General features: G+C 41.2%; 1 protein-coding gene across 2 annotated transcripts in view; it reads right to left on the reverse strand.

The window, feature by feature from the left end:
* The window catches only part of Rassf6 (Ras association domain family member 6), a 62,675-nt gene that overhangs the window by 27,171 nt on the left and 22,468 nt on the right, over positions 1-13,036 (reverse strand). For both annotated transcript variants that reach the window (XM_017800729.2, XM_029568549.1), the window contains exon 3: positions 2,415-2,493. In XM_017800729.2, coding sequence (XP_017656218.1) covers positions 2,415-2,493 — 79 coding nt within the window. The remainder of the gene's footprint in view (positions 1-2,414; positions 2,494-13,036) is intronic.

The following is a 13,036-nucleotide window of genomic DNA, read 5'->3' on the forward strand; positions in this document are numbered from 1 at the left end:
GAGGTCCAATTCAGGTGAAGGTCAGATGTTTTCAGGCTTTCTCCTAAGGTCTGGATCCCTCCAGGAATGATTTTGGCCTCAGGAATGTGGGGGTTGGACTGGCCTGGGAGCCTGCCCCAGGAAGATGCTGGTCTAGGGCAGCTGGTGGCTGTGCCACCAAGAGATGCAAAGGCAGATGGGGCGGGAAGAGGCCCCAAGGCCTCCTGGGGACTGCACTGAGGAGCTGGGTTGGTCTGGATGCAAAGGTCAGCTCCTGCATCCCAGAAAGAGGCTGGAGGGTGGTGCAGGCCCAGGGAAGCAGAGGGAGGTGAGGGCAGGGCCAGGCCCAGAATCAGTGCTTCTAGGGCCCAGAGAAGGCACTTTGTTGGTCTGGATGAAAAGGATCAAGAAGCAGTATTGATTCCCCAGGTGTTTGGGGCCCCAAGACAAGGAATGGGGCAGGACCCAGGCTAGGAGGAGAGACCAGTGATGGAGGTGGGAGGGTGAATGAGGCTGGGGGAGTCAAGGTGCGTGATGGACTTACCCCAGAGAGAGGCCTGCGGGTAGGAGAGAGGCCTGCAGCAGGTCTTTCAGGCCCAGGGAAGCAGAGGGAGGTCAAAACACTATTTTATTTTTAAAATAGTTATACCCAGAAGAATAAGGCACAGTGTTAATGACCTGTTCATCAACTGGCAAAATACATTAAAATGCTTTCCAAACTTTGGTTTTCGATTAAGAGAATTTTATTGTTTTAAATGTATTTAAAATGACAGGATGTTTAAAAACTATATTGAACTAGAAATTAGAATAAACATTTATCAAGAGACTTAGCTAGCTACTTGAGTAAACAGGAAGAATTTGACAATCAAAGTTACGTAGAAAAGAAAAAATGTGTATGAAAACGTATTATAAAACATAAAACAGAGCTAGGGAAAAGGCTCAGTAGGTAATAGGGCTTGTTCTGCAAGCATGAGGACTTGAGTTCAAATCCTTAGTACTCATGTAAAAAGCCAGGTATGGCCGAATATGTCTATAACCCCAGGATTGGGGACAAGAGAGAGGCAGATCCCAAGAACTGGCTAGCCCGTGAGCTTAGCCCATAATGGCAAGCTTTTGGCTTGGTTCAGTGAAAGACCCTGTCTCAAGGCAATAAGGTAAAGAGTGATAGAGAAAATGTCTGACATCCTTCTCTGGCTTTCACATGTACACATATGGGCATGCTCACCTGCACACTCATATGCATGTACCACACACACACATATTCACACATACCACACTGCACACACATATACACACATGCGCACATACATGCACATACATGGACACATGCACCACATAAACACACACATCACACATCACACACATATACATACATACACACACACAAATATAGGGAGGATACTTTGAAGATATTTGTGAAAAATAGTTCTGAAGAATTCATTTTAGTTAAAAATCATAAATAAGGACTAAATGTGTAAACAAAGAAAAAATTTCAAGCATGTATATATGAGGCATATACATATATATATATTTGTACTAGAAACAAAGCAAACCATATTCCCATATAATTTATTTTCTAACCTATCTTCTCTTTTATATGTAAAGTTCCTTTCTTTTATTAAAGTAATATATTGACATAGAAACTTTGAAAATACAGAAACTAAAGAGTCATATTTCAAAATTCATTAACCACAGTTACTATGAAAAGCCAATTGCTTGACAGAATGAATAACTGAACTATTTCTTTAACATTTAAAAATGTGTTGTAGCTGGTTGTGGTGGTGCCCGCCTTTAATCCCAGCACTTGGGGGGCAGAGGCAGGCATATCTCTGTGAGTTCAAGGCCAGCCTGGTGTACATAGTGAGTTCCAGGAGAGCTGGAGCTACAGGGAGACCCTGTCTCAAAAGACCAAAAAAATGTGTTGTAATTATGAGATAGTGCACATACACTGGAATTGAACTTACTCTTTTTAATAAACAAATCAAACTTCTTTTTACAGATGCACCATGGTTTATTTTAAGAATTCTACATTCATACATACTTAAGATATTTCCACATTTTCTCTATTACAAATGATGCTATAAAGAATATTTCTCTATGCACATCTTGCTGCATTTGTAAAGTCGCGAACTTACTATTTATAACATTTTCCATTACTTGAGGAATATTCCATTTTAAACTAGAAAGCAAATATATTCTTAAAGTTATTTTTTATATGGTTTCCTATGCCAGAAAAGCTTAGAAAGTGAGAGGCATTCCAGGCCTAGTATTTGGTGACATGGTTTAAAATTGCAAATCAGAATAAATGAGAGACACCTGTTTCTCTCTCAGACCATATATGTTGCTAGATGATAGCATCCAACTCATCCTGACTTATTTGTAAGTTTATAGAATTTGTTTTTGGTGAACTTGTTGTATTTCTTTGATGGGCTTACCTGTCCATATGAAATATGCAGGTTTTTCTGGTTCTCATAAAAAATGTTATAGTTCTTCAATAAAGAATTAAGTTGTTCCCTAAAAAATGAATATTATATTCAGTTACAATCAATCTCAGGCTTTGAAATAGTAAAAGGCAATAATAGCACTTCTAATTCATAAAGGTACGAGATGAAAATGGTTCTGTGGAATCTTTATTGCCCTGTCATCTTAGCTCAAGGTACATCACTGAAATCTGAAGATTCTTAGGACATTACAAAATTTGAAGATACTAATAAAAACCAGAGCATGGAGGATGGCTGAAGGCAATGGTGTGAAGAGAGATGCTGCACAGGAGGTAGCTGGCAAGCAAGTCCAGCTTCATTATTAGCTTTTGTTTTGTTTTATTTCACAACAGTTAACCACCCTCCACCAAGCACCCATTCTGGCCCTGACACAGTGCTTCCCACTGAGGTAAAAGCAACCCTCAAGCAGCCCTTGATCAATGAGTTCATTTATGTTCACTGCTCCAGAGAAATCTCACCCTGGTGACAGGTGGGCCTGGCAGTGGGGAGCCTCGGGTCTGTCACACCTGTTCTTCTCTTCTGGAGAGGTTTACCGGCCCAACCGGATTGCAGCACTGACTTCCTAAAGCCTCCCTGTATCCCATGTTCTTAATAGCAGGGATTATTTTAATGTGAAACTTGGTCATCTTTCTCTTTTACCCCAGACTCCACAATGTCTTCTTAAAATAGAATTCAACATCCTGGTTTTTTGTTTGTTTGTTTGTTTGTTTTTGTCTTTTTGAGGCAGGGTCTCCCTGTAGCCCCAGCTGGCCTGGAACTCGCTATGTAGACCAGGCTGGCCTCGAACTCACAGAGATCTGCCTGCCTCTGCCTCCCTAGTGCTGGGATTAAAGGTGTGTGCCACCACACCAGCCAACATCCTATTTTTATAGTGACTTAAGTGACTGGGACTGGATTTGATCTAATCTTCTCTGGCCTCTTCCACCTCATTCCCTAATATTCTCTTCTTTACTTATAACACTCAGCCTATGGCTTTCTTGAAGTTCCTTGAATACCCCAGGCCCTGTCTCAGGTCTTTGAACTTGCTGATCCTCATCTAGAATGACCCCCTCCCCACTGTACATTGCTAGTGCATTCATTTCATTTAACTATTTAATCAAAAGCCATTTACTTAAGGAATCTTCTTGACCACTCATTCTAAACATTTACCTTTCCCAACATTTCATTATCTTGCCTTCCTCCTTCCCCTCTACCTCTGAGTCATCCTCTAACTTCCTACGAATTTGACTTTTTGTGTGTTCTGTCCTCCACTGGAATGCAGCCCATGAGGGGTGTAAAATGCTTTATTCAGATTTTGTGTATTCCATATATGTACATAGTATCAGGTACACAGTAAGAACTCAAATTATGGTTGAACGAAATTATCATGACCTTCTCGTCTTTAAAATTGTAGTAATAAAGGGAAAAAGCTTTTTAATATGACCTTAATTATTGACAAAAATTCTATAGCATCACAATTCTAAGGATTTCATTGCTAAAATCTCTTTGTCCCTCAAACACCTTTTTTGTCATTTTCGTAAGAATACTGGCAAGAAGTTTGGTTTTATTCACTGTTGTTTCTATGGCTTAAGCAGATACTTGCAGCAGCTGGGTGTGGTGGCGCACGCCTTTAATTCCAGCACTTGGGAGGCAGAGGCAGGTGGATCTCTGTGAGTTCGAGGCCTGGTCTACATAGAGAGTTCTAGGTCAGCTGTGATTTCCAATGTGCACATTTTCAAGGATTAATATACTCACACAGTGGCCACAGAGAGAGATCCTGACAAAGGCCTCCGGACTACTGTTCCATTTCCCAGCAGGCTTGCTCTAAATTGTTAACATTAATGAATATTTCTGTTTTAAATATCACTGGATACACTGATTTTGTTCCTTTGGGGTCATTACTGTGAGGTATTTCCTTAAAAATTGTACTACCAATAAGGAGCACCACAGCCCTTTTATAGCTCCCATTCTTTTTTTTAATTAAAAAATACTTTATTTATTATTTTTATTTTATGTGTATGCCTATATTGCCTGCATGTAGGTTAGTGCACTCATGTCACGCAATGCCTGCAGAGGACAGAAGAGGCTGTTGGATCCCCTGCAACTGGAGTTATGGACAGTTGTTAGCTGCCATGTGGGTGCTAGGATTCAAATCTGGGTCCTCTGCAAGAACAGTTAGTGTTCTTAACCGCTGAGCCACCTCTCCAGCCCCAATAGCTCCCATTCCTTATGCAAGAGCAGCACACAGAAATTACAGGTTCACTTGGAATGCGACTCTTGATATGCTGAGCTGTGAGGGTTGTTATGAAAGAAATGAAGCTTTATATAATCTCACTCCCTCTTCTGCTTCTGAGAAAACTATAGCGTATGATGTGTATGGTACAAGCCTTGGAAGGTTACTTCAGGGCCATGCACAACCGGAAAACGCTTCTGTTCCTAAGCAGTCTGACCGGACCTTCTTCCAACAAGTGACCCGGGAGTTGGCAACCCATGGTTCTCAGCTGCCTGTTTGTAGAAGTATGGTTTTATGGGACTCTAGCCACTCTAATTTGTTTGTGGTTGTTTTCTTGCTGTAACTGCAGAGTAAAGTGGTTTTGACTGCAGCCATGTGGCCCACAAAGCTTAAAATAGTTGTAATTTGGCTCTTTGCAAAGGAATTCTGCCAATCCACACTCCACTGTGTAACATGGTAACCGGAGACCACTAAAGTCTTCCATGTTTTTCTTACCACAAGCAGGATCTTTTTGGTTGCATATTAAGAGTACTTTGAAGGATTTTGGGACATAGAGGAAGATTATAACTCAGTAAACTAAAGTATTAACATTAAGTAAGGAAAGTTAATAGTTTAAGGTAAAATGAGGAATCAGAAAATTTGGAAGTTTAGGTGGAAAACTACAGTTATGATGAACGTATTCCAAAGGTGCCTTTTAATTGTGTGCATCTTAAAGATGATTAGTTTATGGACATGATGAAGCAATGGTTCTATATAATATTAGGAAGAAAATGTTGTAAGGTTTTAAGTTGACTGGTTGGAACAGAGAGGCCTAAGAAGCAAAGAGTTACTGTCTAGTTGGTCCTCTGTGTCTGCTGACTAATTCAAATTATGTGTTCAAACAGAAGGCCTGAACCAATGATTGGTCAGTCATTCATATACTCCAGAATCACTGTGTGAGCATGGTCAGGAAACCTTAGTCATGTAGAAGGTGGGCAACAGCTTAAGAAATATACTATTTGAGGTGAACTTTGGTGGGAAAAAACTAGCAGGAAGAGTGTGAAGAGCTCGCCAAAGAGGTCAGGGGAAGTGAACAAGAACACATTACCATTTCTATAGTTTATAAAGAACTTGGAGTTGAGATTCCAAGAATAGAGCATATAAATTGGGGATTTGTGAGTCATGAGTGCCAGGAATTACTTTAAGAAACCTAAAATCACTCCCCAGGCAACGGACAGCTAGAGAAGGTTGAAGGCAATGGGGAGGGCACGACAGGACAAAGCCAGTAGTTGGAGGGTAGAAGGTGAATTTTAGCACAAGACCAGAGAGAGGCATCAAAGGAGATGAGATTATTATAACACCATGGGTACAGGTTCGGGAACAAGGCCTGTGTTCCCCATGAAGGTAGCTGAATGTCCACATATATTGAAGAATCTAGTCTAGAAGAGGCCTAAAATATTTGCAGTATAGACATGTATGGCTAGAAGACTCAAAGTGCTACCAAGGCATTTCTTTGTTGGAAACAGGAACACTGGTTAAATATGCACTGTGACTTGTCAGTAGCAATTTTAGCAGGATTTTCAGAGTCCACTTAAATGGATCCTCTCTTAATAAAGAATAAAAATAAATTGCGTATCATTTCCCCTCGATTCCCAAAGTGTTCACCACCTAGCACAGACCAGCTGATCAGCACAGGCTATTCCAGTCTCCTCATAAAGCACTAAAATAGTTGCTAAGAAATGGGCTTTACATTTTGTCTTCTTCATTTATGAACTTGTGATGTCTAAAAGCCACAGAGATGCTGAAGAAACATACATAAGGTTCAAACACATTTTGTATGTAAGACATAAAAAAATAGATTTGCTAAAAAAAGGTTGTGGGTTTGAGAGCATAAAATTTACATCACAACATGGATGTAAAAAACATCTTTAAGGGAATGGTGTTTTTACTAAACTGAGAAATGCCAAGCTTGAACTTCTAACTAAATAAATGTATGAAATCATCAGCTTCTTCAACACAGAAGCTGGCATCCCCATATAGACACTACAGGGAGGGGATTATGGGAGTTGCTGAGGGTGCCCAAAATTTGCTGGTATGGTCCCAGCAAGAGAAAAAGGGGGTGTTGAGGGTCCCTGTCTCTTTTTAAAAAAATTTTATGTGTATGAGTACATTGCCTGCACGCATCATAAGTGTACCCACATCGTGTAATGCCCATGGAGGTCAGAAGAGGGTGTCGGAGCTCTTGGAACTGCAGCAATGGATGGTTGTTGGTGACCATGTGAGTGCTGGGAACTGAATCCAGGTCCTCTACAAGAGCAGCCAGTGCTCTTAACCGCTGAGTCATCTCTCCAGCTCCAGGGTGCCTGTCTCTTTAAGGGTCTGGCTTGCCTTTAAGTGAATCATAGTGGATGCAGAGTTAACTGTAAAATGCTTAGGTGTACTTTGTGGCCTGAATTGCAGCTGCTCAGAGGATGGGAGTTACCCACATTCTGATATTGGCTTTGAAAAATGGATTTAGCAAGAAATGAGTTCCTCTCTCTTATCAAACTATTTTAGCTGTCTAGAAAAACTCTTTTTGATTTTTGCAAAACTGTAATAAACATGGACATGAGATAGGGTGATGGGAGGAAGTGAATAATTCTGCATAGCCCTAGACACCGGGATGTCAAATATTAGTTGCAATATGAGAGTTCCCTTTGCTTTACCAATGGATCACAACATCCTTAAATACTCTTTACCTGGAAACCAACAAACCCTGTCTCAGTCGTGATTTTTAAAACTAGGAATATGAACATAGTACAGATATGGTCACATACCATAACACAACATGAACTTCAAAGATGATCATGTGACACAAGTAGTGCCAGGGGAAAATATGACCCATCACAGATGCCAAAAGCACAAGTGGAGGTCACGTGTAGCTGTGCCTCCTGTGCCTATGTCACTTTTGCCTGTGGGGGACTTGTTGAAAAAATGCTCACAGTTTATAGTCAGGCGGTCACCGAAACTGCCATATGACACTGGTATTCACTGATGTTCTTTTTGGGTCCTGCCATGTCTAAGAGATAGAAATAGTTTTCTTGAGACAGTCCATTACACATATAAAAATGTGAGGCAGAATTAAAAAAAAAAACTACTTTCTTGCACATTTGGTTTCTTTTTTCCACTGACTGTTCATAATGTTAAATTTTAGCAATGACATTATTTAACAATTTCATATGGTAGGTTCAAAAAGCTGAGATTAAAACTTCTATGCATCTATAAAACAATAAGGACTTAAACATATAAGCATAATTAATTGACTTTATTGGGATTAAGTTTGTGTTTTTTATTTTGTGGGTTGTAATGCTGTGTGTTTTCCAACATGCACAATAAGTGTAATATATTCATGATTTTCATCGTTGACATTCATAATTCATGGTATAAATGGTTCTCTGTGTCTTGAAAGGTAGAGTCAGGAAATATGAGGATGATGGAAAAGAAAAACTTTAAAGGTTTATCATTAAGCCCACAAACACAACTAGTGATTGTACATTACTAATGTCTTGAAGCATTGGCAGAGTTCTCAGAACTCACTTTATCCTTCCTGACTGTCCACTTAAGTGCTGGGATTGAAATTGCAAACTTCAGCAAGACCTCTTTCAGAAGAGATCTTGGGTGCTAGGGCTCTTTGCCTTGGGTCTTTTCTTCTGACTCAGATGATGATGGTCATACAGACCGTCCTCAGCTAGCAAGGTAGGTTAGGCACATTTCTACTGCAAAAGGGTCCCATTGGGTTCTAAACTCTGAAAGCTGAAAGGCTGGGGAGATGAGGGTTATCTTGACAGGAGGAAAACTTATATTAAAAAGCTGCAAGTTTCGCCTAACTCCCTTGACTTCAAAGTCCTGGGGAGGAACATGTGCACCGAGTCCTTGGGGAGGAAACACCTTGGCTTTCCAGCCACTCTGCTGGAGTATCACGAATTGTCACTGGTGATGGAGACTGGGATTTGTGACGGTTCCTCTCTTCTATGCAGCTCTACCCTTAGACTTTCACTCCTGCAAAACTGATGACTGGCAATAGAAAGAACTCAGGAGTTTCCCACATTCACTTGTGATCTAGCCAGGAAGGTAATAAACCAGCTCTCTCCACTTATGATCACCCTCTGGCTGCTTTTGATCACTTTGCAACTTTGGGATTCCTGGACATTCACTTCTTTCAAGACTGTCTCTGCAGTAAATGGTGCTGGGGCCCCTGATGAGAGGGAAGCCTCAGCTTTACTTAGGGCTTAACTCCTAGGACTCACATAAGTATATAAGGATTAACAATTAAGGAGTAATGTCATGGTATTAAGAGCAAACTTACAATGCAGCTCTTTGGTAGACAAAATAAATGATCCAAATATTTTAACTGTGCAAGCTCCACTAAATGAGGCAAGCTATGGAAAGAATAGAAAGGCAGAGGCAAAGAAAGATGGAATAATTTTTCTTTTAATGCTAGTCTTCTGAAGAAAGCAATCTGATATCTGGCTTTTTGTGCACGTCAGGTCTCTCACTGTGTGACCCACGTTGGCATAGAACTCATGAACCTCTGCTTCCCAAGTGCTGGAATTATAGGACTACATCATCACACCTGGCTCTGACCATTTCAAAGAGGTTCTTTTCACAAGGGCAAATATCAATATTTGAAAGTCTTACAGTCTGGAATGTTTTCTATCTTTAAGAGAGAGGGGGCTCTTAACCTACTTCCTTTCCCTTTATATTTGGCTATGAAAGTTTAATAAAAAAATTAAAAGCACAAGCTGCTCTCCAGTTGCCAACTTTAATTGGAGGATGCAGGTCAGATCTCATTTTCTGCCACCTCAAGCAGCTCAGTTCTTGGGGCAGCTCGTGTGGTCCCTAGGCAGGAAAGAGAGTGAAAGTGGCCTTTGCCTAGCATCTCTTCCTCTAGGGGCTGGATCACAGCCTGGACACTATTCATACATCAGTACCAATGCATATTCTTTGATGCCTAATGAAAGGATAGATTTGGTATTTTTGACCAATATGAGTTTGAGTTTGTTACTTGTTGGCACTGACTGTGTAGGGGGAACAGACTGAGAAGTATTCAGTGTTTGAAAGCTGCAGAGACATGGGAGCAACCCAGTTACATATGCTTATGTTAAATATGTAGTTCTGCCTTATGTCAGCAGCAGACTTGCCCACAGAGTTTATAGAAATAGATTGCTAAGCGGCACCTGTGGCACTTCTAACGGAGCAGGTCTGGGGTGGCTCCCAAGAATCTGCAATCCTAACAGGTCACATGTGGAGTCATACTAATGTCTTGACTAAGTTCTTTGAGGCTAGTCACTCTCATACTCATTTCTACCCAATGGGACTTTGCTGAGGGACTAAAGGGTACCAGAGGTTGTGTAGATGCAGAAGTATAGCAGTGCACAAACCACTGAGCCTTCTGCTGGTGGTGTCCTCTGGAGGACAATGAAAGGAAAAGAACAAAGAAATGTGACCTGTTACAGAGGGCATGTTTTCTGAGACTAGAACACGACTCCGATACAGAGCTTAGGAAGAGGACATGCTAGCAAGGGTGCTCAAGAGATCTGAAATGGTAAACTGAGGCCTCAGTAATGGGAACACCAAGTCATAGGAGGAGTGAGGGAGAGCTTTCAGGAAGAAATGCAAGTGTCACAACTTGAATAGAGGGCTGTACTTGGTGCATTTGAAGGCAAGAAAAAGGGGAAGGGGATTCAAAATGGGGTTGTGGAGGTCCTCGAGGCCTCAGAGGTCTTGGTGAGGACTCTGCATCCTGTTATGAACGCAACAAGAAACCTGTGGAGGGTTTAGGCAAGATGGTGAGATGTACTCAGCAGGGAGACAGTCTGGCTGATGGAGGTAAATGAGCGTCGGGCGTACCGAGTGGAAGTCTGAGAAGGCGGCTGTTGCAGTCGTCTAAGCAGTAGATCACGGCAGCTTCAACTAGAAGGTGAAACCAACTGGGTTTGGGAAGTGGAGCTGGTAAGATGCGCTATGGGGCTGGGTGGAAAGATGAGAGAGTGCTCCAAAACTCTTGCTTTTCATTCACCCCTGGTTTACTCTTAGTCTTCAAGTTTTCTAAAGCAAGTCTTGTGGAATCTTTGGAAAAGGCAGTTGAAAAATAAACAGCGGTGCCACACAACATTGGTCGCTGCTTGGTCAGGCATAAGTGTGCTGTGGAAGTGTCCTTCCTGTGTGGATGATGAGGGATTTTTGTGCCTGCGGAGAATGAAGATCAACTATATCACTCTTCACAGGTTGATGTCCCTTCTCCTATGGAGCGGGAAATGATCCAGCTACTCTATTTAATGAAGTCTTCTACTCATTTCCTGATATGTTGTCCAGACTCACCAGGCATTTGGGGTTGTTACTGGAGGGAGGCCCCTGATTCTTGGGGCTACTGATCTGAACATGATCTCTAGACAGGAACTCTTTTGACACATAGCCTCTTACAGTCACCGTTGCTTACTCTGTTCTTCAGTGACACTGTCATGACTGGCCACTGACTGTTACCATTTTACAACTGATATTAACCAACTGTGCTTCTTAGTCTAGGTAACTCCCACCTATCGCTCACACTATGTTCACAGAGTATAGAACACATCTAATTATAACACCTCCTTTGCTTAACATCCTTAAATGTCTTTCCACTGTTCTTGGTATGAAATCCTTCAATCCCTATCATGGCACATGAAGTCTTATATGGTTCCTCTCCTACCGTCTTTTAGAACCTTCTTTCTTAAATTTTTTTTTAAATTTATTATTTTTATTTTATGTATAGGAATGTATTGCCTGCATGTGTGTAAGTGCACCCATGTTGTGTGATGCCCTTGGAGGTCAGAAGAGAGTGTTGTATTCCCCTGGAACTAGAGTTACAGATGGCTGTTAGACACCATGTGGGTACTGGGAATCGAACCCAGTTCCTCTGCAAGAACAGCCAGTGCTCTTAACCGCTGAGCCACCTCTCCAGCTTGGAAACCTCCATTTAAGAGCTTTTGTGTCTTCTGCACCTCAACTGTCCTGGAACCTTTCGGTTGCCACTTCTCTGTACTTCCTGCCCACAGTATTCTGGGAAGTCGTCCTGTGTCAGGAATGCTCTTGCACCTGCTCCTCTGAACTGTGTTAGCTCTCTCCCTAGTCAGACCTCAGTTCAAACAGCTTCTAGGAAGATGATTTCCTGGAATTCACTTATGCGAGGTGCTGTTCTACGGAACTTGGTTTCTTTCCTTCAAAACATTTACCTCAGCTTGCTTTGGCCTTTAGATCTGCAGAGTGTAATCCTCAGAGCAGTGGTATCTGAACCACCCAGGAACTCAGACATGAAAATAACCATCCTGCCCAAGAATTATGAGCCTGGAACTCTATGAAGGGGTCTGGCACTCCTTACTTTAACAAGCCCTTGAGGTGATTTTGCTGGAGGCTCAAAATGCTTCAGGTTGCAAGCTCCTTCCTAGCACGGTCTGCTTGAATCGAACACCCTACCTTCCTTCTGGCACAGCATCTAGCTCAAGACATACCTCAGACATCATGTGTTTAGGAATAAAATATGGAAGAATTCTGACCTACTCTCAGGGAGAATGTAACTAAGACATCTAGAAATTAAAATAAATTCTATACATACAGTAAACATCTGGGGTCTTTGAATTTTGACTTCAACAGACTTTCTATGGAGATTGTTTCAGTGAATCTCAGTAAGCTCTTTTTTTAATATTAAAAAAAATTTTTTAGAAGAAGCATTTCATTACAGCTTTAACATACTCAATAACAGTTTCCAGAGCAAAGACACATCTCTTTCAAAAGTCGCTATAAATTTTTTAGGTTCACAGTTGAATTAATACAGTTATACAATATTGAACTCAGTATAAACCCTGTAATATTTTACTTATTATTTTTATTTTATGTGTATGAGTGTATTGCCTGCATGTCTTAATATATACTGTTTCTTTCTTTCTTTTTTGTCTTTTTGAGACGGGGTCTCCCTGCAGCCCCAGCTGGCCTGGAACTCACTATGGAGACCAGGCTGGCCTCAAACTCACAGAGATCTGCCTGCCTCTGGCTCCTGAGTGCTAGGACTAAAGGTGTGTGCCACCATGCCTGGCCAAATACACTGTTTCTTACATAAAGACTCATTGCTTTTGCTACTAACACTGAGATGTTGATGCATGTGTCTCTAATCTGTATGTATCTGATTATTACTAGTCATAACCGGTTGCACTCGGACCTTTGGCACCTGTGTATGTCTATAAAGTCATTAGGTACATTTCAATGGTAATGTTTTTCACCTCTACTAATTAACATGATGTAAATTTTTATGCTTCCTCCTTAAATATAATTCATTTTTTTAATTTGTTGATTT

Source organism: Nannospalax galili, unplaced genomic scaffold (genome assembly GCF_000622305.1).
Source record: "Nannospalax galili isolate Female #2095 unplaced genomic scaffold, S.galili_v1.0 scaffold800, whole genome shotgun sequence".
Taxonomy (NCBI): Eukaryota; Metazoa; Chordata; class Mammalia; order Rodentia; family Spalacidae; genus Nannospalax; species Nannospalax galili.